General features: G+C 40.6%; 1 protein-coding gene and 1 long non-coding RNA gene across 2 annotated transcripts; both read right to left on the bottom strand.

Annotated features, from left to right (window-relative positions):
• Positions 1 to 77: 77 nt before the first annotated feature.
• Positions 78 to 432, bottom strand: LOC130104284 (uncharacterized). Its single transcript, XR_008809476.1, has 2 exons — positions 254 to 432; positions 78 to 207 (listed from the first exon to the last, which is right to left on the bottom strand). It is a non-coding gene; the product is annotated as an uncharacterized LOC130104284 (long non-coding RNA).
• Positions 433 to 781: 349 nt separating this feature from the next.
• nipsnap2 (nipsnap homolog 2) lies at positions 782 to 11956 on the bottom strand. The gene is made up of 10 exons (XM_056270732.1): positions 11802 to 11956; positions 10826 to 10965; positions 10688 to 10733; positions 8843 to 8937; positions 8617 to 8687; positions 5318 to 5458; positions 3583 to 3614; positions 2617 to 2711; positions 2435 to 2518; positions 782 to 1157 (listed from the first exon to the last, which is right to left on the bottom strand). The coding sequence occupies exons 1-10, from the start codon at positions 11891 to 11893 to the stop codon at positions 1093 to 1095; spliced, it is 861 nt and encodes a 286-aa protein (XP_056126707.1). The 5' UTR covers positions 11894 to 11956; the 3' UTR covers positions 782 to 1092.
• Positions 11957 to 21742: the final 9786 nt, after the last annotated feature.

Below are 21742 nucleotides of genomic sequence, written 5' to 3'. Positions count from 1 at the left end.
TAATAATGGTCAACAGCTAATTAAACAAAGTGACAGCCGTCGGCCGTCTTTCATCTGTGTGAACATGACACAACATGGATGATCATTTATGATTTATTGAATACAGTGTTTAGTTGATTTAAAATATTTTGTGCTGTTAAATCCCAGAATAATCAGCGTACAGTAGATTGCGCATGCGCACAGAAAACAAAATCAATCTAGAAACCGCTCTGTCTGCGAGCTGCTGATCAGAGCAGATCTGGAGACATTTCACAACACAAAAAGGCATGTAAAAAGCATGTCTATGTAGAAACAGAACACAAATAAAATACAGCAACTGAATAAAATGCGTTCTAAAAAGTTTTTAATTTTGCACACAACCTGTCCCCAGTTAGGCTTTTCCAGTCCCAGATCAATCCGTGTTGGACTGTTTTAGCGGAGCATTTGATATGTCGATTCCTGACCTGGGGTTTTCTCTGAATATGTCGGATAGATTCTGCTGTGCTTGTCATAATGCGCTATTAAAACCTGGAATCCTCTCCATGTGGGGGTTTACATTAACACCAAATAAATATGCAATAAGTACATGAATAGATTGCAGCATTCGAGCGAGTTTAAAGTGTTTTCTCAGCAGGGTGAACAGTAAATGTTTTCTGACAATATTCAATTCATCCACTAATGCATTCATACATGCTGTTTGTTTTGAAATACTGCAAATCAAAGATTTATTGGGCACCACACTGGAAAGGGTTAATGCTCAAAACTGCTAATGTTTATGGTGATTCAATGCACTTTACAGCCCTTCTTTCATATAGCAACAAACTTTATTTAACAGATCTATGGTTGTGTTTTTCCAAGCCATGTGACAACCAGATTTTAGATATGGCTAATGCAATACATCATGTGAAGTATTCTCAAAACTTAGTACAGTAACAGGCTTCATTTCCACTGATTCAATTTGGTTTGCCGGTGCAACTTTTGGACAGTTTTTCAGATCAGAACGAGTGCGTTGCGTGTGAAGTTGGTTGGCATCATGACGACAGAGAATGTATCCGATGTCTTGGTCTGGGCTTCAGCTCACGGGGACGTAACAGTGAGGATCTGTTGGATTCATTACTGCATCGGAGACCCTTTCAGTGGGATCATTATCCTGGACTCCATGTGCTGAATGAGGGGCACTGGAAACAGATTCAGAGGCGGGTTTTACCACATAGCAGAAGATGCGACTGGTGACATGTTGTACACAATAATTTAGTGCCACATTATAATGGACCAGTCAGCTGTAAGCTTGACGCTAGACTTCAGCAACAATAAAATGAAAACAACATTAGTTCAAAATAGAATATTGACACTAAATGTTACTTTCATGGTGTCTTAGAATAGCAAAAGTTGCCTCCAGAACACAAAAGGAGATATCAAGACGTAAAAGCTGCTCTTTTCTATTCAATAAAAATGCATGCCAAGTCAAAAAATTACTTAAAGTGCCCCTATTATGCTGTTTTAGATATTTCCTTTCATGTAGTGTGTAATAGAGCTGTTTGTGAATGTAACAAGTCTGCAAAATTTCAAAGTGCAGATAACATTGTCTCCTAAAAGAAAGGATCGATTCTGAACTTCTGAAACGAGTTGTCAGAAATTTCAGTCTCACTTCCTGTTACAAACCTATGAAACAATGTAACAAACTAGCATAATGCTGCCCTCAAACACTGTAGTTGTAGAGAAGACACCATTTTCTGTGCTGCGAATCAACTTTGCTGCACTTGAGCAGAGTAGACCGATCACAGCAGACTGGGCCATCTGACCAATCAGAGCAGAGCAGACCAATCACAACAGACTGGGCCATTTGACCAATCAGAGCAGAGTAGACCAATCTCTCGTAGAGGAGGGGTTTAGAGAGACTGAATCTTTGAACGAACCGTTTTCAGACTCTTCGAGAAAAGAGGTGATGCTGCAATGTATACTACAAGAAAATGAAAGTGTTTTGTGACCTTGGATGCATGTAAAACAAAAATCATTTGGAACCTTTAAAATCGCATAATATGGGGCACTTTAAATGACTAGTATAGTACACAGCAGACCAGAGAAAACGTCATAAAAAAAAAAAAAAAAAAACATAAAATGCATGGCAAAAATGGGTCCCACTTTATATTAAGTGGCTTTAAGTACTGTTCTTACATTGAAATTAATAATTTGATACAATGGACTTATTGTGTACACATTCATGTTTTTACATTGTAATACCTTAAAACCTACCCATACCACACACACCTGTCTCTAACCTGACCCGTGTCACACCTCAATAGCAGCAAAAGTGTTTTACAATACAACATCAACACAATAAATACATATGTACTTGTATCGAAAAATAAGTACATAATACTTAAGTCACTTAACATAAAGTGGGACCCAGAACTGTAATGCAGTGCACCGATGTCAGGTGTAGCGGCGTGTGTACCGGTGTAATAGACGACTTCATCCCAGCCCTCGTGCTGCCAGGCGGCGTTCCTCGTGTCCTCTCGGGACTGCAGGTCCTTGTACGCTGCAACACACACACACACCACAGAAATGAGCATGAAGATCACAACCCAACAGTCCATCAGCATCCGTGCTCCGGGAGCCATATGTGCACACTCGTACCCCAGAGATGGTGGACCATATAGAGGCTTCCGATCTGAGAGAAGAAGCCGCCGACGGCCTCGCGGTTGTGCTGCCGGTAGCCGATAGCTCGCGCCCTGAGGAACAGGGACATCATCAGACCACTTCTGTTTATTTAAGTACATTTCTCACACTCTTTCAACTTCAATTCAAAATAACTCACAATTTCATGCATTAACCTTTTAATTCAGCTCAAAATATCTTACGGTGGTCTTTGCCGACCTCTTGTGGAAACATAATAATATAACATGATATTTCATGACTCTAGATGGCCTTATAGCTCTATATGGAGCACATGAGCGGTTCCGCTGGGTCCTAAAGTCAGTTTCCCTTCAGGATGCATTCAGACTCTTGATGTAAACAGTCCCCTAGTGGACAGACCATTCCTGGATTATTAGTATTGATCATATGTTATTGTGAATGCTAACATTAACATTTATTATGAGAAAGTGGTAAAGAATAGAGACAAAAGCTTGCCAGAAAATGTGACTCATTCAGCTGTTTACCAAGTGACAAAACTACATTTCCCATAATCCTATGCAGCAGCATAAAGCATCATATAATGCACATTACATCGTAATTATGACTTCAAGAATCCCGGGGAGTGCTTTTGATTTCAGAAGACAGTCCCATGTTTGAGTTTAGCACATCACATGGTCTGCAGGATTCAATAAAGCTGTGTATTACACCAGTGTGTGCACATAAACACTTCATCTCAATGACTTGTGTGCGCTTTACATGTCATTAATGTAAAAGGATTTAAAGTACTTTTTCCATATTAACTCGATGTCCAATTTCAAAACGGTTTTCACAGGATGAATTCTGAGTGTTTAATGATACCTAATTATGAAGATTACTGTGATATGTGATAGGGAGAAGGCAATAAAAGACAGATAACAGGCGATACAGGGCTGTTATGTTTGAGGAACAGATTGCTCGTATTCTTACCAATAGTTGCCCCACTCAATCATGGTCCCGGGCTGCAAGACAACAACAAAAACAGACAACTGTAAATCTGAGTGCCGAGCTCATCTCATCCCGATCCGGGACACGCTGAGGACTTAAACCAGGACTGGCGATGATGTACAGCATACACAGTTTACTCACAGTGACTTGCAATATAAAATAAAGCAACATTACGAACACCGCAAGCTGAAGAGCGTGTCTAAAGACAGATTGACAAGTTCGGTTTGTTTTCAATGAATCATTTCCACACTGATTCAACAATAGCCCCTTTCACACTGCAATCCCGGTAAAGTACCGTAAGATGACCAGAATGACTTTACCGGTAACTACACAAATGTGTTCTGCTCTTTACCGGTAAGAGACCATTCACACACCAGCAGCAAAACACCGGTCAATTCTGTGACGTCAGTCACCGGAGATTATCTTTCGTCTGTATTCATTCGCATGAGAAACGCTTTAGTTTCACTATCTGTTCAATTTGACGACATGTTTGACGTCCGAGTGAAAGACATTAACGGATGATCAAACAGAACGTGTTTTGCTGTTTGCTGATGACTGGAAAAGAAGGTCGGGTCTCGAGCGCCACACGCTGAAAAAGCTGCGAGACGCGGCTCAACGGTCAAAGATGATCAGCACATATTTAAATTGAAAAACGATTAAAAAGCTTACTGTAAACAGCACAGAGTAATCACAGTCTTTATGATTGGCCCAAAGCAGACTTCTTCCGGCGGCGCGCTCTGGCTTTGTACACGCAGATGCCAGTGATCTTCATTGTGTGTTCACACAGAGCACATTACCGGTGATTTACTGGTGAAGTTACACCTTCCCTTACTGGTAATTCGCCGGTATTTTTGAAAAGGTCCTGTTCACACATGATCTCTAACCGGTAAACTACCAGCCAAGACTGTGTGTGTGAAAGGGGCTTATGTTTCCGTCATCACTCAGAAACCCTTACATGCATCTACTGCTGTTTACAGAGATAACGTTACTTAGATTTGAGCTAAACTGGGGTGCGTTTCCCGAAAGCATCGTTAGCCAACTCTGCTGGTCGTTATCAGCAGTTCAACGAGTCGGTGTTTCCCGAAACCATCGTTCCAGCGAACATTCGCAAACAGCATCGCAGAGGTGTGTGTGTTTGAGCGACGGCTCTCGTCCTGTGGTTAGAAGAGTTTCTAGTTTGCATGACATGTGGACTCAATAAATCCTCAACTTGAGCAAAATAAGCAAGCTGACATTCAGCACAACCTGTGTCTTTTATCTAGAATACATACAAATGTCATTTACGTCTTTGAGTTTGTCAAGAGATTTAAAGCACCGTTTTTGAAGAGTGCGCATGTGAGAACGCGCATAGTGTGTAAGAACGAGTCTATGATTGAATCTGGAAATAAAGCGAAATAACTGAGAAAAATTTGAAAAAGTCCTCAGATGACATGTCTGTAATTTATATCAAAACATCTAGCATTAATTTGATCTCAAACAATTTTATTAAAATAAGTGTTAAAATTACTCCACCAAGTGCGTAAACCAACGTGGCTGAACGACCACTTTGCGACAATATGGTTTCAGGAAACAGTCGTGACGAGCTCGTTGATTTCTTCAGCGATGCATTGGATTATGGTAGTGAAGCAGCGAGTTACACACACCCCTGCTCAACTGTAGCCCAGACGATAAGTAGAGCACATGGGTTGCTGGCCCGCTCTGGGAGGCACACACTCACCCTCAGCTGGTAGGAGCGCAGCTCGTAGATGTTGGGTCCGTCTCTGGGCACGGGCTCGTTCCAGAAGCTGAACTCCAGCAGCAGCTGATTCCTGCGGGACAGGAGCATCTGACCCCTCTCCTTCCGGTACTCCAGGAACTCCTGCGCTCAGCACACCACACACAGCAGATGAATGACACAGTGCGACGGTAAAAGCCCAATGCTTTTTCTCTGATTTTTAACTGTAACTTGTGAACTTTTAAAGACAGCTTCACTGTGAGCTACGGGGTTGATTGTTAACCGATTGTATTTGTTTCAGCTGAAGCCGTCAGCCCACATTGTTTCACATCGCTTAACAGAGGTGGAAAACTACGTTACCCATGATGCTGTGCAGAGAACTCCAATCACAGTCAAAACAAGCGAAACCCGCCTAAAGATCTCATTAGCTCCGCCCACTCCCATGAAACACAGCCAATGACAATCGCGTCGGTCTCCCTTCACAATATTTTAATGTACTGTATATATTTTGCAATAAACTTAAAATATATTGTTTATATACGCACAACCGGCACATCCGGGAACTTAACTGTCAATTTCGTCCCCGCCCCTTTTTGGGGGAAAACAAACTAGACTTCCCATAGACTTCAATACAACATAACGGCAAAAACCAACGTCCGTACACAGCTGACAGGAGTAAATAACTTAAGAAATCACTTATATAAAACATGTCAAGTAATTATATGTTCACCCTGCCTGCCATAGAGCGTAAAAGATACATACACAAACTTAATTTGGTCAATTTAAAAACATGTCTGTTTATTTTCCCAGCGTCAAATTGGTGTAACAACCCCACCCAGTGAGGTTATATATATTATAATGTATATTATAAGACAAAATATATACATTTAAAGACGTTTACTTTCAAAAACGAAGTAAAATCATTCACTGGCTTACCATATGGTGACTCGATGAAGTACGATACGAGTAAATGTCAGGGTAAGACCATAGACAGTAAAAGAAAGACACCTCTGCCCACTGGGTGGGGTTGTTACACCAATTTGACGCTGGGCGAATGAAGGGACATGTTTTTAAATTGACCAAATTAAGTTTGTGTATGTATCTTTTACGCTCTATGGCAGACAGGGTGGACATATAATTACTTGACATGTTTAATCTTAATGATTTCTTAAGTTATTCACGCCGTTCGGCTGTGTACGGACGTTGTTTTGTGACGCTATTTTGTATTGAAGTCTATGGGAAGTCTAGTTTATTTCCCCCAAAAGTGGGCGTGAATCTGTTCAGAGACATTCTATGACGTAGCGCCGGTTGTGGGTATACTCTTTCACTAAAGCCGTTATGGTTCTCCTCGTATCGTAGCTGGTTGGTTTGGTTCATGGCTTATAACGCTTTAACAAAGACTTTTTTGAAATCCCTATGGGAGAAATGAATGGGAAAATTAAGATGCTTCTGAGAAAGTGGGAGGAACTAATGCGCTCTCTGGAATGCTTGATTCTGATTGGCTAGTTGTGTCATTCCCCAATAACAACCGTCGTCAATAGTAACGCTGAAAGACATCCCCCATCCGGGTATCTGAAGCAGTGTTGCCAGATTGGGCGGGTCTGGATTTGATTGTGGGGAGGAAAATGGGTTTGGGCGGGTGGACAAAATGTGGGCTGGTTTGGGGTAAAATACAAATTTTATGGGCTAATTGGTTAATAAACAAAGCTCAAGTGTGCATGTACTCCATAAATCAGTCATCATGACGCTGCTAACACACAGGCCCACGCAGAGTCGGCTGGCGCTGTTGGGGTTTATGCTGCGTTCATGTAAGGTTTGAATCAACGATTAATCAGTTTTGACTGTGCTAGAGTGTTATGTCTACTTAACGAAACACATACTAGTTCAGTTAAAAGGTAAAGCACAACACAAAGGTAAGCGCATTATTATTCTCATACATTTTTATTTTCGGCTTTTAAGGTGTGGGCGAGGGTTAAAGTTGACTGCCGTTTGCAAATATTTGACATATTTTAATAGTAGAAACATTTTTGTCATTTGCTCATTTTCTTTGACTGTATTTGCCACGGTTCGATCAGTTTTCCTGTTGTATTGTTCCGCTGGCAGGAGAATTTCAGCATTTTATCATTTTATTTTGCCATCATTATTTGGTTTTAAGGGAGTAAATGTTGGTTGTCATGACAATAGAACCCGATCACACTCACAGCGGCTGCCATCTTGTGTCTCTGATTTCTTTTTCAATACAGTCGATAAATATAACAATTAACAGTACTGTAATTTTATTGCTGTGTTGATCTTCTGCTTTTTCAAGTTTTCTACACTGTAATAGATTATAAGATAATAAACAGGAACATTTTTACAACCGTTTCATCTCAAATCAATATCTCTTATCCCCATAATTATTATAAGCCGCGTAATAAGTGATTTGAATGTACTTTATCCCTTAAAGGTGCAGTGTGTGATTTTTTAGCAGCATCTAGTGGTGAGGTTGCGAATTGCACCCAAAAGAAGTTACGTGGCCGACAGGAAGTGATGTCGTCGTCTGAGACAGCAGAGAGTAGCCAGTTAAGCAATGAGGTTTCTTTACAAAGAAGTCTTAATTATTCAGTAAAACGATATGTTATTGCGAATATTATTGTTACTTGTTCATCATTGTTTTATTCGCTGACTCTAGTTTCGCTTCTTTGCACGAACAACAACACAGTGACGAAACACGTTTGTCCGTTCAGGGCCACCGTAGAAACATGTCGATGTACGGGGACCCGCGGTGTGTGTGTAGATAATGGCTCATTCTAAGCTAATAAAAACATAATTGTTCATTATGTAAGGTCTTTGTACACCACTGAAAACATAGTTATGTATATGATATTGCATTTCTGTCAACAGATCCTCCTAAATATTACACACTGCACCTTTAAATGTTCGTCTAGTTGAAAGCAAGTTTTCTTAGCGGAAGTTTAGTGAGCTAATACAATTTTTTAACTCAAGTCAATATTTCATGTCTAATTATTTACTTATGTGGCAAGTATCCGTGTAATAAGCGGGATAATGTACATCCAGCCGGCTGTTATCGCAGAATAAACCCCTTCAGGCGGATGCAAGACCTGACCCTGATCACCATGTCGGGTTTATTCTGCGATAACAACTGTAATATCTCTTACGCATTCAATCAACACAAGTATTTGACAAAACACATGCCATTTTTGCCATGCATATTAATACTATAAAACTCAATTTGCAACGAAGCAGCAATTCTTGGTGTGTATTCACGACACAAAAGCATAACATTTCTGGTTCTAGATTACCTTGTTATTCTTCAGTTTGTTCATGACTTCAGTGAGAGCTGGATATCCTCCTCTGTACCGCCACAAGTGCACTACATAGTGAACCAGATGCAAAGTCACAGTGTGTCATCAGCGCTCACGTGAACATGATGAGAAACACATCTACTTAACCCTTCCGTGACCCTCCGACCCCGACGGAGCAGAAACTCTCGTTCCAAACACACTCTACCGATGGTGCAGTATTTACCGGCTTGGTCTTGCTCCCCGTACCAGGTGTTCCACGTGCCCACCAGCTCACACGGGTAATGCTTGTCATCGTGGATGGCCGGCAGCACCTCGTTACTGTGGAGACAAGAGCGGGGGAAGCGTGCGTCAACACCTGTACTGCTCTGCCAATCACACCAGCCTCTTCTGATACAACACTACACAAGGGACACAGGGCAGGGTCTATGCTAGCGTACAAACCATAACATGACTACAACAACTTTACAGGCCATATATTACAGTTATGGACAGAAAAAAATTGATAAATATCACATTTCAAATGAATAATCATTTCATATACACACTCACCGGCCACTTTATTAGTTCAACCACTCATTAACGCATATATCTAATAATAAGACAGCAACTCAATGCGTGTAGACATGATGAAGACGATCTGGCGAAGCTCAAACTGAGCGTCAGAACAGAAGAAAGGTGATCTGAGTGACTGTGAACGTGGTGGCATAGCTGCAAAGTTGATTCTGCGCTACTTTGATCAAATATTTGATGGTTTTTTTAGTAGCAAGTGAGAATTATTAAAATTATAGAAAATATTTTGAAACAAAGGTGGTCTTAATGATTTTCAGTTCTGTTCAAGCTAAGTAAAGCAACAGTTTTTCAGTAACGGAAGAATATGTAAAAGTATGGTATTTGAGGCAAAAGGCATAATAATAAACATGATAATAAACAGCCGTTGACATGACATGGTTAGAGTCAGATGGGAAATATCAATTATTAATCCACCTTAGAGATAATCACCATATTTATAATGAAAACATCATATTTAAGAATATTATATTAATCACATCATATAATCAAATATCATTTATTGTTACTACTGTAAATCTGTGTTAAATTATTATTGGATGTCAATCAATGCTTTCAGAATCTTTACTTTTTTAAATAATTTTGTTTCTGTATTCTTAAATTGAACATTTTAATGACAAGTATATTTGTTGAACAAAAATGAATTGAGCAAAATAGAGCAAACTTTGCTTAAGTGATTGTTTTGATCAAGTATTAACGTAGATATTATTACAAATAATGCTTTAACCCTGTGTGTGTGTGTGGTGTGAAAGACCCATTATATAAGACACACAAAAAAAAAACTTTTAAATTAAATTTTCACACAAAATCTGTTGCTCCATCAATGTTCAATGCAAACATATATTTTTCTGCAATCATAGACTATATGAATAGTGAAAAGCAATTGTTTTCGTAAGGTGTGCCTTTAGCCCGGTTGACCTTATATGTAGATTTTTTAGATCATATCGAACATAAATGATAACGTGCTAAAATGATGAGAAGAACCCTATAACGCGTTATAACCTGCAGATATGCATCAGTTCGAAACTGTAAATGTGGTCTATTGCACAGTATTGTACGATAGTACGCTATTGGGTTTAAGACTTTTTATGGCCTTCGATTTTTAAAACTGAATTTAAGGACCTGCATAGACCCTGGTAAACTAGAGAAGAACTGGTTTCATACATATAAAATCACCAAAACACTGTCTGATTCAAACACTTTGAGACATTCGGACACGTTAGTGATTGGTCAGTGCGTCTCAAGTCTCGTCGAGGTCTCCGTGTGGCATTGTGCCGATGCGTAGAGCAGTAAACACTCGAGGAGTGAGGAGTGGGCTTTAGCGGACCCTGCCAATCACAGACAGGAATAGAAAGCAGGACATTTGCTAGTTTGAACTTCAGTAGTCAAACCCGTTCGGCTTCAAGGGACTCTGAAGACGTTAAAAACAGCTTGATTTATGTCATTAACACCGAACAGCGTCATCTGACCTGGTGCGTTGACGTGAGGAATCCTGACTCACCACAGTTTGTTGTACGCCTCGAGACACTCTGGCTTCACATTGTGAACTGCAACACAACAACACATATGTGAGTCAGTAACACATCACATTGGCATTGAGATGTTTTACAGCGGAGGGCAAACATTCAGCAGAGCTTACACTGTATTTTGTACAAGTTGTTGTCCTCTTTCTTGGCTAACAGATGTGAGTGAGCGTCTTTCCTCGGATCCACCTTCCGCACAAACAGTGATTTGAACCAGCTGTCCTCTCGCTGCCGGTTAGTAGACGCTGACAGACCCCTGGAACAGGACAATATATGTGCATTCGGTAACGGGTTAAACAATGAAAACCATCCCATAATTTACTCATCCTCAAGAAGGCCTTTATTAACCCTCTGGGGTCGTGTGGATTACTTTTATGATGGATGAATGTGCTTTTTTGGCCTTTAAAATCTGAGTTACTATTCGCTCCCATTATAAAGCTCAGAAGAGCCAAGACATTTTTTAATATTACTTTGATTGTGTTCATCTGAAAGCAGAAAGTCATTCACGTACGATGGCTTGAGTTGAGGGTGAGTACATTATGGGATAATGTTCATTTTTGGGTGAACTAACCCTTTAAAATGATACAATAGACATATATGTTACTTACTTTGCATTATGAAACCATATACACATTTTTATTTTTCCCATGTCACATAAGTAGTCTGTAATTGTAGTTGTATTACAGGACGTCATAATGGGTTTCTAATATTGTGCATGTGTCATTCATCAGTTAAACTATTACAGCCGGTCATTAACCAGTGCATGAAAACTGAAACGCCAAATCTTCATGTTGTGTTCATCATAAAACACACGTGATGTCCTGCTGAATTACTATGACCTTGAGCAGTGTATTCAGCGCACGCTCAGACGCCTCTGTCATCTACATAGCAAACTATAGCAGTCGAGCTGCTTAAACACACACTTTTAAATCAAGCAAATAGTGAAGCTTTCGATGTTTGAATGCCTTCTAGAGTAATCACGCCTTTACTAATGCGCCCTGCGTTTCTAACCTCCCGTGAACCCGAGGTATCTGCGCACTAAAGCACTAATCACGCAGATTTATAACGTGTAATGGAGATAAACTGACTGACCTGATAACAGCAGTAACGTGTCCCTTCGCCCGGCCCGTGTTTCTAGCCCGATACAGGCCCGAGCAGGAGCTCTGAAGGACTCTGGTCGCCATCTTCCACTGAGAGGACACAAACAGCAGGAGAGGAAAGAGTTAAACTCCCGCAGTGCGACGCGCCGCCGCGAGGGGGCGCGATAGAGACGGGCTGTAGTTTATTATATTTTATATTGTCCTTCCTTTGTTAATAACAGGAAGGTCCCATTGAGATGCAATCTCTTCTTCCAGGAAGCCCTGGTCTAGATGGCTCTATTAAGTTTCACATAAAAACACAGATACATCATTTAAACAACAGATACAATAAATATGAAAGAGAAATAAAAATAGCAACATAATTATTTCAGTGCAGAGTGTAATGGGTTTTTAAAGACATTAATAGAGGGAATTGATTCTAGAGTAAAAGGCTTGCATAACAAAACCAATGTGCAAAAAAACCCTGAACATTTGAGCCCCCGTATAAGCTTTGAATATCCATTACACTATCCATGTTTCAACCCATGTTTTGGGTCAAATATGAACAAACCCCACTGCTGGTTTACATTTTATATATATATATATAGGGCTACGGAGGCTGTGAAGGGACATGGTGACTGGAGGACAGATATGAGATGGAGGAGAAATGAATTCATTATTTTGCGCTCTCTAGCAAATGTTTTGCGTTCCCCCACGAGACTTTGCATTCACTCTCAAAACTTGAGCTCTTTGCGAATGAACACAGTTTTTGCATGCAAAACATAATTTTTCTCCCATTTCATATTTTTTTCTATCATCACCATGTCCCTGTAGTGCCTCCATTGGGGTGTGATTGTTTAAAGGAGATTGAAAATGGAAGCGATTGTTTTCTTTCTCTTCGAATTAAAACACTTACAGTGACCCCGCTTCAACTCTTCCACCTGTTGGTCTTTATATAGCCATTAGCCTTGTGAAATGTGATCCCGTTCACAGCACTGCTAATCCAGATTCGGTAATCTGAAAAGGTGTGTATCTGGATCAGAGTGATCCAATCCTTTTTTCTAAGATGGATTACCTGATCCTGGATAGCAAAACATGGGATTTCCAAATCTTGATCATTCTGATCCTGATGAAACTGTTTAAACAACTGGGCCCATGGTTACTAAATGATGATCATTTTTGACTGATCATCAACACCTTAACATTGTACAAAACATGTTTAGAAAGGGAAACGTCATTGCTTATTAGAATTATTTACATTAAAATATGTTGAACACTGAAACAGTTAAATTGCATAAATTGCTTCACGGTTAATTTTAGGCATTTGTCACTTTAACCCTGTGACCACATATTTAGGATTTCCATGAATGCTTTCTAGATTTCCACAGTGGATCTTTAAGCCGGCATGAAACAGCAGTTGTGCAGGTCTTTTATCCCCTATTGTGACGTCTATGAGCGTGAAACGGCTTCTGGAACAAGATCAAGTGAAGGGCGGAGCTTGATTTTGTCCTGGGGAATTGATCGGATGGTTGTCCTTTTTTATTTCATGGTGATTTTAAGATAATACAGCCGAGGTCTCTTGATGTCAAATGGGCGTCATGTGAAAGCCACAGTTGTAAGCCGAAGGGGATTGTATGAGGATTTATTGAATTGCGTTTCAAAATACTGGCAAAACATGATCAATCCTGCTCTCTGTGGTCTATTTTGAGACTTAGCTGCCTTAGTACTTGCTTCATACCCAGCTGTTTTATTGCGGTTTAACAAGCTTTGCCAGCTAAATATGTCCCTTGATCACTATCAGTCTGGTTAAGATATTTCAGACTTCCTGCACCAGTGTTTCAGCAACCTTTTCAGCCATAGCGGTCATTCATGGTTATACCCACCGGGAAAACAAATCTACCGGTACAAGAACACAACGATAACCACGACTAATAGGCCCGCGATTAAGAGAGCAGGAAATCAATCATGCTGAATATGTTTCCAGATGTCCCACAGGCCTGTCTTCATGGATCTAGGATTCACAGATCGAGGATTTAACTTCGGGTCGGGAAAGGCACCTAACTACTCTCTTCAACAGTATCAGGTTAAGTTCAACAGATACACAGCTTTACCGTGTCCTTTTCTTCTGTTACCTCAGATATCCTCAGACTTTAAGGGGAAGTTTTCAGTTGTATTAGTCAGTAACTCAGGCGTTACAGTGTAAAAGAGCGTGTGTGTAAACTAAACGAACATCTGTGTAATCACGCTGGTGAAGTTTGTTTGCACGATCCTAAAACTTTCCCTGGCATGGTTTTGGTCAAGGATTCAGCATGAACCTTTATGTTGTCTAACACTGATGTCCTGAATGCTGTGTGAAACCGCAGAGTGTCATCAAGCTTTGGACACAGTTCATCCATTCTCCTGAACAACTGTGTGTTACTGTGAGGAAAGACGATAACACTGATCATTTAGAGCAGTCTGTGTCAGGTGGTGGTGGTGTTGAGACTAAAGATGACCATGAGATCTGAGCTAGGAGTTTCCAGTGGAGGAGGCAGTGTCTTATAATATAATCAATTATTACAAAAATAAAACAACGCAACATTAATGTCAAATGTGACATTAAAGGGTTAGTTCACCCAAAAATGAAAACTCTGTCAGTAATTACTCTCCCTCATGTTGTTCCAACCCCGTAAGACTTTCGTTCATCTTCGGAACACAAATTAGGATATTTGTGATTAAATCTGAGAGCTGGATCACTCCTCCATAGGCTTCTTAAGGGATTGAAACTGACCGGCCCAAAAGTTATGAAAGACATCGTTAAAATAGTCTGAGTGACTACAGTGGCTCAATCTTAAGTTTATCAAGCGACAAGAATACTTTTTGTGCGCAAAAAACAAACAAAAATAACGACTTTATTCAACTATTCATTTCCTTCCCTGTGGGCCTCGAGATAGTTCTCGTAGTGAAACAGCGCAGCGCTTCTGTGTTGTACGTCACACGCATCACACACATGACCAGCGTCGACCAATAGTGAGCCTGCGTGTGACGTACAACACAGAAGCTTTGCGCAGTTCCACTACGTGAAAGCCACAGGATTCTCTCGCTCAGGCGAGGCTGGTGATTTCACGACCTTCATGTCACAATAAATAACAATAAATTAAATAATTAATATATCATAGAGTTGTTTGTGGTGGGGTAAATTAAACGCAATATGCGTTGACGTCACAATCGTGTTGCATTGTGGTATATGGAGCTGCCTGAAGTGTACATATGAAGTAGACTCAGTCAAAATCGAGGGAGCGAGGGTCTGTCCATATAAACTTCCCTCGTCCACCTCACGAAGTGGAGCGCACTTCAAAATGGCGGCAGGGATTCCCCCGAGGGGAAGTGCTTAGGGAAGTTCGCAAGTGCGTGTCTAAAAGTGGATGTGTGATGTGTGTGTTGTCTACTTCTGCGGCAGGGCATATTTTACGTTTCTGCGTGAGATAATTGTACAGCCCTAATAGAAATGACCGTTCGCAGGGCCCCTCCCACAAAACGGCCATTGTCCAATCACACATCATAGCAACCGTTACGTAATGTTTATTTAACAAGGGAAATGTGACAACATCAAGTGTAACTGGGACATACATTTACATTTGATTTATTAAACAAACAAACAAAAACATTAAAATCAACTGAGAGTACTTTCCCTCCTCTGAGAACTGCAGGCCACTGGCCAGAAGCGTTCATCCAAGAACTCGAGAGGCTTCTGCACTACAGTATGTAGAGGAGTATGTGTATGTGTATGTGCATTGCAATTTTATATAGCTGCAAGCAACAATTAAGGGGCCAAGCACAAAAATGAGTTATGTCAACATGGGAGCTTGAGAGCAACTGCAACAATGAGTAATTAAAGACATTTTTATATTATTTTAGTCAAAATCGTCTTGAGCCAAGGAAACAGAGGAAAAAGGACTTTGTTTTTTAGCCCTTTCAGTTCAAAATGTATTAGGGATTGAGTTAGAAACTCCAAAATCGCTGTGGTTAATGTTGAGACTGTCCTCTATCTGTGTGCCAAATGTCATAACTTTCCCTCAAATGGTTCTATGGGCTGCCATAGACTTCAGAAACAGAAGAAGAAAAAGAATAATAATAAGAAAACTAACGACCCCTAAAGATATTAAGAGTTATTTATTTATATACCGCAACACTCTCTATCGAATGAAATGGCAAACTCAATCAAAGATTGAAACAGTAAGAATAACAACAGTGTGGAAACATAACGTGTTGTTGGTCTCTTGTATTTTGTAGTTCTTCAGGTCATAGGTGTCAGTAACAGATCTTGAATTCAGAAGACGGAGATCTGTTCGTTCCATTCAGGATCGGTTACTGGCAGCAAAGACCTGAGAAACAACTCAGTTAACACCATTGAAATGCTTCACATTAATCATGACGCTTCGACAATTTAGATCATGTGTAGATTGTGAAAACATTTCTAACGATCTGAGTTCATGCTGATTTGAGTTGGAATCACATCTATTGGTCGTTTCTTTCAGATTTCAAAACACGCCGGTCATTGTAAGCGCTTCAGCTCCAGAACAGAGTATTAAACATTTTCTAATTAATTAATATAACACATGAATAAATGATTACATTAAATTTCAGCCATTTCCCAGTTCTGAGTTTGTAAACTTTGGCATGTCCATTCAGCATGTTGTTTCTTGACTATAAGACGTTGCTTTGAATTAACATCAGTGAGAAAGACAAACCCGTCTGAAGCCGGCGTTCCTCTTGATTGTGTTTGTAGGACATAGGGGCTTCTTGCTGGTTGTTAGGTGGTCAAACCAAGTCTCTATGATAGTCTGGTTCCTAGTTTGGCTTGTTTTCCTCCTTCAGTGTCTGTGGATCTTTCAATTAGCATGGGAAAATGTGTAAGTGTAATCATTGATAGCACATCAACAAGCATCATGTAAGTTAGGCCATAGGCCTCTCAAGGCACAGCCATGTGGTTGGGTGTTTGCTGTTCGTGTCTTACTAATATGTGAGATGTGAACCAAGTGTGAACCTTGAATTCAGTGTCAGTTGTCAAATACCACATGATAAATAGTCATCAATTCACTGAGTGCAACTTTCCAGGTTGACTTACAGTGTCGATTGTATTGTATAATGTTGTCCTCCAGATGGCGCTTTTGTCCATCAGTTCAAGAGACCCGTTTCATCACACAGACATCTGCATCACAGCCGCATCATGATCATCATGAGTTCATGATGTTTTTCATAATGGTCTCTTAGTCTTCAGCAGAATGAATCAAACCGACGCTCTCCGTGTTTCATGCGATGTGAACCCGCTGAACCTGATCTAAACCCGGTTACATTTATTTGCTTCATTCATTGGCCGCATCAATATCAAAATTGTGCAAAGACTGCAAAAATAAAATATAAAAATACAACTCATTTCATAAGAAATATGAAAAAGGTGTGAAAATGATTATTTACCTGCCTGTATGTAGAGTCACACACATTTCAGTCACACTCAACAATGCCTGAAATGCATTGTAATTGCCATAGCTGTCAACATGGTTTTCAAAATCCGGGAGATTTGTGCGGGGTCCGACTGAGGGGTTGGGTGTTGTTTGGGGGGGGGGGGGGGGGGGGGGGGGGGGGGATGGGTGGTGCTCGCTTTCGGGTTGAGCTTTCCGCGACTGGGGTATAGGTTGCCATGTTGAGATGACAAACGGGTTGAAATTGTGTATGGTATGTGGATTGTAATGCATTTAATACAAGATCTGGCAACTGGTCAACATTAGACAAACATATTGGTCCGATTATTCGTAAAGGAGTTTGGTCCATGCAAATTACGGAAGTTTCCCGGGAGAAATAACAAACCGGGAGGGGTCCGGGAGATAGGGCTAAAAAACGGGAGAAACCCGGGAAAAACGGGAGTGTTGACAGGTATGGTAATTGCATGTGTCTGTACATTCTGAAATTAAGTCATTTTTCTCATCCGAAGTCTTATAACGGAATGATTGAATTAAGTCAAATGTGTTTGAATCAACTGGTGTTTTGGTGATTTTAGGTGGATGTATGAAGTCAGTTCTCCTGAACCAGAGTGGCCTCTGTTAAATGAAGCTAGTAGAACAAAGTCTGAGTTTCAGAGTAAACCAAATAAATGTAACCCGGTTTAGATCAGGTTCAGCGGATTCACATCGCTAGCTAAACATTCTCTGACAACTCAGAGTTTGAGTTTAACTATGGAGCTTGTGCAAATGAAAGTGTGACATCTGCAGCGAACAGCCAATCACACGAAACATGGAGAGCGTCAGTTTGATTCATTCTGCTGAGAATTAAGAGATCATTATGAAACACATCATGAATTTAGACGCATTAAAAACTCCTGCTGCCACAAAAGATTGAGAAGGCAGCTGAAATAAAATATCTGACGACATCAATGCAGGTGAATCCACTGAATCCATTTAATTGTCATTTTTATAGGTTCACAAAAAGCTTAAAAGAAAACAAGTCAGTCAAGTCAGCTTTATTTACATAGTGCAGATTGTAATACAGATTGTTTCAAATCAGCTTCACGGTAAGAAACTAATGATCAATGACACAAAATTCATGGGATATAAGGCTAATTAGAATTCTGCTCAAATAAATGTATAAATAGCTTTAAAGGGATTTTGAATGTATCTTTATTATAGTTCTCTGCCGCCTGACCAAATCATGACTAAAACACCACATAAAAGCTGCATTCCCACTTTCAGCACCAACCGTGTTAAATCTCTCACATGACGTGTTCGGAAGTTAGCCTCCGTCAAACCTTTGTTCATGTTACCTTAGATTACAAGAAATGGCTTTGAGCCTTTTCCTTCTTTCTTTTGAACGATCCTCTCGGCCTTTTATGGTCACTCAGAGAGGAATGGAGAGAGCGGGCCGTTCCAGCGCAGGCATTCCAGCAGTTGTGATTCTTGGCACACAGAGCCACAGGCTTCAATCGAGAGCCTGGCACGGGACGACAGCAGCTCACAGCTGGGCACACGGGTCCACCGAAGGCTCCCACAACATCATGGCATGGGCCTGCGAGTCATTTGGCCTGTCCCGAGGGACTCACGAGAACAGCGAGGTTATATTTCCCACTTTTACAATTTGGGTTGAACATTGTTTCATGTGCAGTGTCTGCAAAGTTCATGCAGTCCGTGCAACGCTCAGGCCCCAATAATAATTCATACAAGTATGGGAACGCAAACACCTCTAGCTGTGCAAGCATGATTTCACACGTTACTGCATTCAGAAATGTGTCGAAGCAATTCATTATGCAACACAGGGATGTGTTACATTCTCAGCATTACCACAAGGGTGCTAGTCTTCTATGCTTGTTTCCACCGTCAGGTCAACTCCTGTCATGGCGAAAAAAAGACTAGCTGAGCAGATTAAAGATAGTAAAACAGTTTCTATCTTTTATATCTAGCTACCTTAATAATAATAATAATAATAACTAGGGATGCACCGATATGAAAATTTTGACCGATACGACAACCGATAATCTTTACATTTGAAAGCCGATAACCGATATATTGACCGATAAATCTAAATTTTTATATCATTTTTGAGAGCCTGATTACAAAAACAAAAGTCTCACCATTAAAAGCCATGTCCCAAGCACACAATTATAATGATGTTATAATTGTATATAGCCGATATAACAGACTTGTGCTTCACATGTTATTCAAATCATATTTCAAGCAAATCAAAACCATCATGTTGAACAGTGCACATCTGAAGTGTCTCAGCTAGGGGTGTAACGATATATCGTGGTACGATCTATCGCGATGCAAAAATGTTACGATATGTATCGTAGAGTTATGGCGATTTTTTTTTTTGATATGACGTCCGCTTTATCCTATTGGTTGAGCTACCGCACCCGCGTCACGCTTGTATTCACTGCATTCGCGCTCAAATGAATCGCTTTAACTGAGCAGTAGCAGGGCAAAATGAGTTCGACTGAAGTTGAATTAGAGGATGCCCCGTCCACTTACAAGTCCAACGTCTGGCAGCATTTTGGTTTTCCAGTTACTCGACAGGAGGACGGTACAAAACAGAAAAACAGACAAAACATGAACTGTGTGTAAATACTGTTAACAAACGCTGTTATACACGACGTCGAACACTACAAATATGATGTGTCATTTAAAACGGCACCACAAAGACAAACTCCTGCAACCGGGTGCGAAAAAGAGAGTGATAGAGGGCCAATCAACTATACAACGTAGTTTTGCTTCAACGTGGTCTCAGTCAAGTGCAAAAGCTCAGGAAATAACCAGGTGCATCAGAGTTTTTATCGCAAAAGACATGAGGCCATTCTCTGTTGTCGACAATGTTGGATTTTGCGAATTGGTGAAGGTACTGGAGCCCAGGTACCATATTCCGTCACGCCCGCACTTCAGTCAGGAGGTAATTCCAGCCCTGTTCAATGAAGTTAAAGCAAATGTGACAGATGCTTTGAAAAAGGCTGAGAGTGTGGCGATAACAACTGACGGGTGGACTTCGAGGGCTGTTCAGAGTTACATCACAGTCACAGCGCATGTTATTACCACAGAGTGGGAAATGAAAAGTTTTGTGCTTCAGACTCGCCCGCTTTTCGAGTCGCACACTGGTACAAACATAGCCGATATTTTAAAAGCGACCATAAAGAGTGGGAGCTTGAAAGATCTGGTCATAGCATTACTGTCGTTACAGACAACGCACGCAACATGATTGTGGCAGTGAGAGAAGCAGGGTTGTCACCTCATATTAAGTGTTTTGCGCACACATTAAATCTTGCTTCGCAAGCAGGATTGCATGTTTCCCGCGTCAGTCGCTTGCTTGGTCGCGTGAGGAAAGTCGTGGCTTTCTTTCACCGCAGTACCACAGCAACAGCTGTGCTCGCAGCAAAGCAAAAGATGCTTGAGATCGCATCACACAAGCTTATCATGGATGTTGTTACACGGTGGAACAGCTCAATGGAGATGCTGGAACACTATCTCGAGCAACAAGCTACTATAACGGCAGCCCTCTTGAGCACAGAGGTGCGCAAAAATGCACGTCAACTCGATACTATGGATAGCGCTGACATCAGTGACGCCGAAGAAATCGTAAACCTTCTTAAACCGCTAAAAAAAGCCACCACTGTCCTGTCTGACGGCCATCCTGCAAAACCTCTCAAGCAGATTCACAGAGGAACAGGATTATCTGCTAGAGGGTACTGCCTATTGTGGCTACTGCCACATATTATTCCAATCATACTTCAAGCAATTCAAAACCATCATGTTGAACAGTGCACATCTGAAGTGTCTCAGCTGAAGGAAATTATCCATTATTTATCGGCTTTAACAGGGGTGGTAAAAGTACTCAAAAGTTATACTCGCGTAAAAGTATATATACCTAAATAAAAAATTACTCCAGTAAAAGTAGAAAGTCCTCCATTTAAACATCACTTAAGTAAAAGTACAAAAGTATCCGATTTAAAACGTACTTGAGTACCGAAAGTAAAAAGTAAATATTCAAATTAACTGTAAATATCAATAATTAAGCAGATCAATTGTTTTGGGAGTGATATGCAATGTTTTATTTGAACAAATGATAAGATTAGATACTGCAATTAAGAATTTGTTAGCTAGCTGTCTACAAGGCACGTTTCAATATGAAATCACCTGGCTAACAATAGTAACATTAAAGCAACACTAAATAACTTTTCCTCTGCGGTCGCCCTACAGGTTAGAAGCGGCATTGTCCGTTACCGCTGTCGTAAATAATTTAGCCTACCGCAGCCTACTGTCGCACGCATGCTTGGTTCGGTGCTTGAACACACGAGTATAAAAATAAATAAAACTCGCGTGCAAATTAATTAATGCGGAACTACTGTTAGATACGCGGGTTGTTGGTGTTGGTGTGTGTGAGAGAGAGAGAGAGAGAGAGAGAGAGAGAGACACACACGCGAGAGAGACAGAGACAGAG

This window comes from Rhinichthys klamathensis, unplaced genomic scaffold (assembly GCF_029890125.1).
Source record: "Rhinichthys klamathensis goyatoka isolate OS25496 unplaced genomic scaffold, OSU_Roscu_1.1 h1tg000014l_1, whole genome shotgun sequence".
NCBI classification, from domain to species: Eukaryota; Metazoa; Chordata; class Actinopteri; order Cypriniformes; family Leuciscidae; genus Rhinichthys; species Rhinichthys klamathensis.
Note: the sequence above shows the minus strand (reverse complement) of the source record. Positions and strands in the feature narration are given on the sequence as shown.

Excerpts from the sequence above, each read along its gene's own strand:
- nipsnap2 (XM_056270732.1), bottom strand. The coding sequence starts at position 11,893 with ATGGCGACCAGAGTCCTTCAGAGCTCCTGCTCGGGCCTGTATCGGGCT. Across the intron at positions 10,734-10,825 it reads CAACTTGTACAAAATACAGT|TTCACAATGTGAAGCCAGAG; the intron begins GTAAGCTCTGCT and ends GTTGTGTTGCAG. Across the intron at positions 8,688-8,842 it reads CGGGGAGCAAGACCAAGCCG|TGCACTTGTGGCGGTACAGA; the intron begins GTAAATACTGCA and ends TTCACTATGTAG.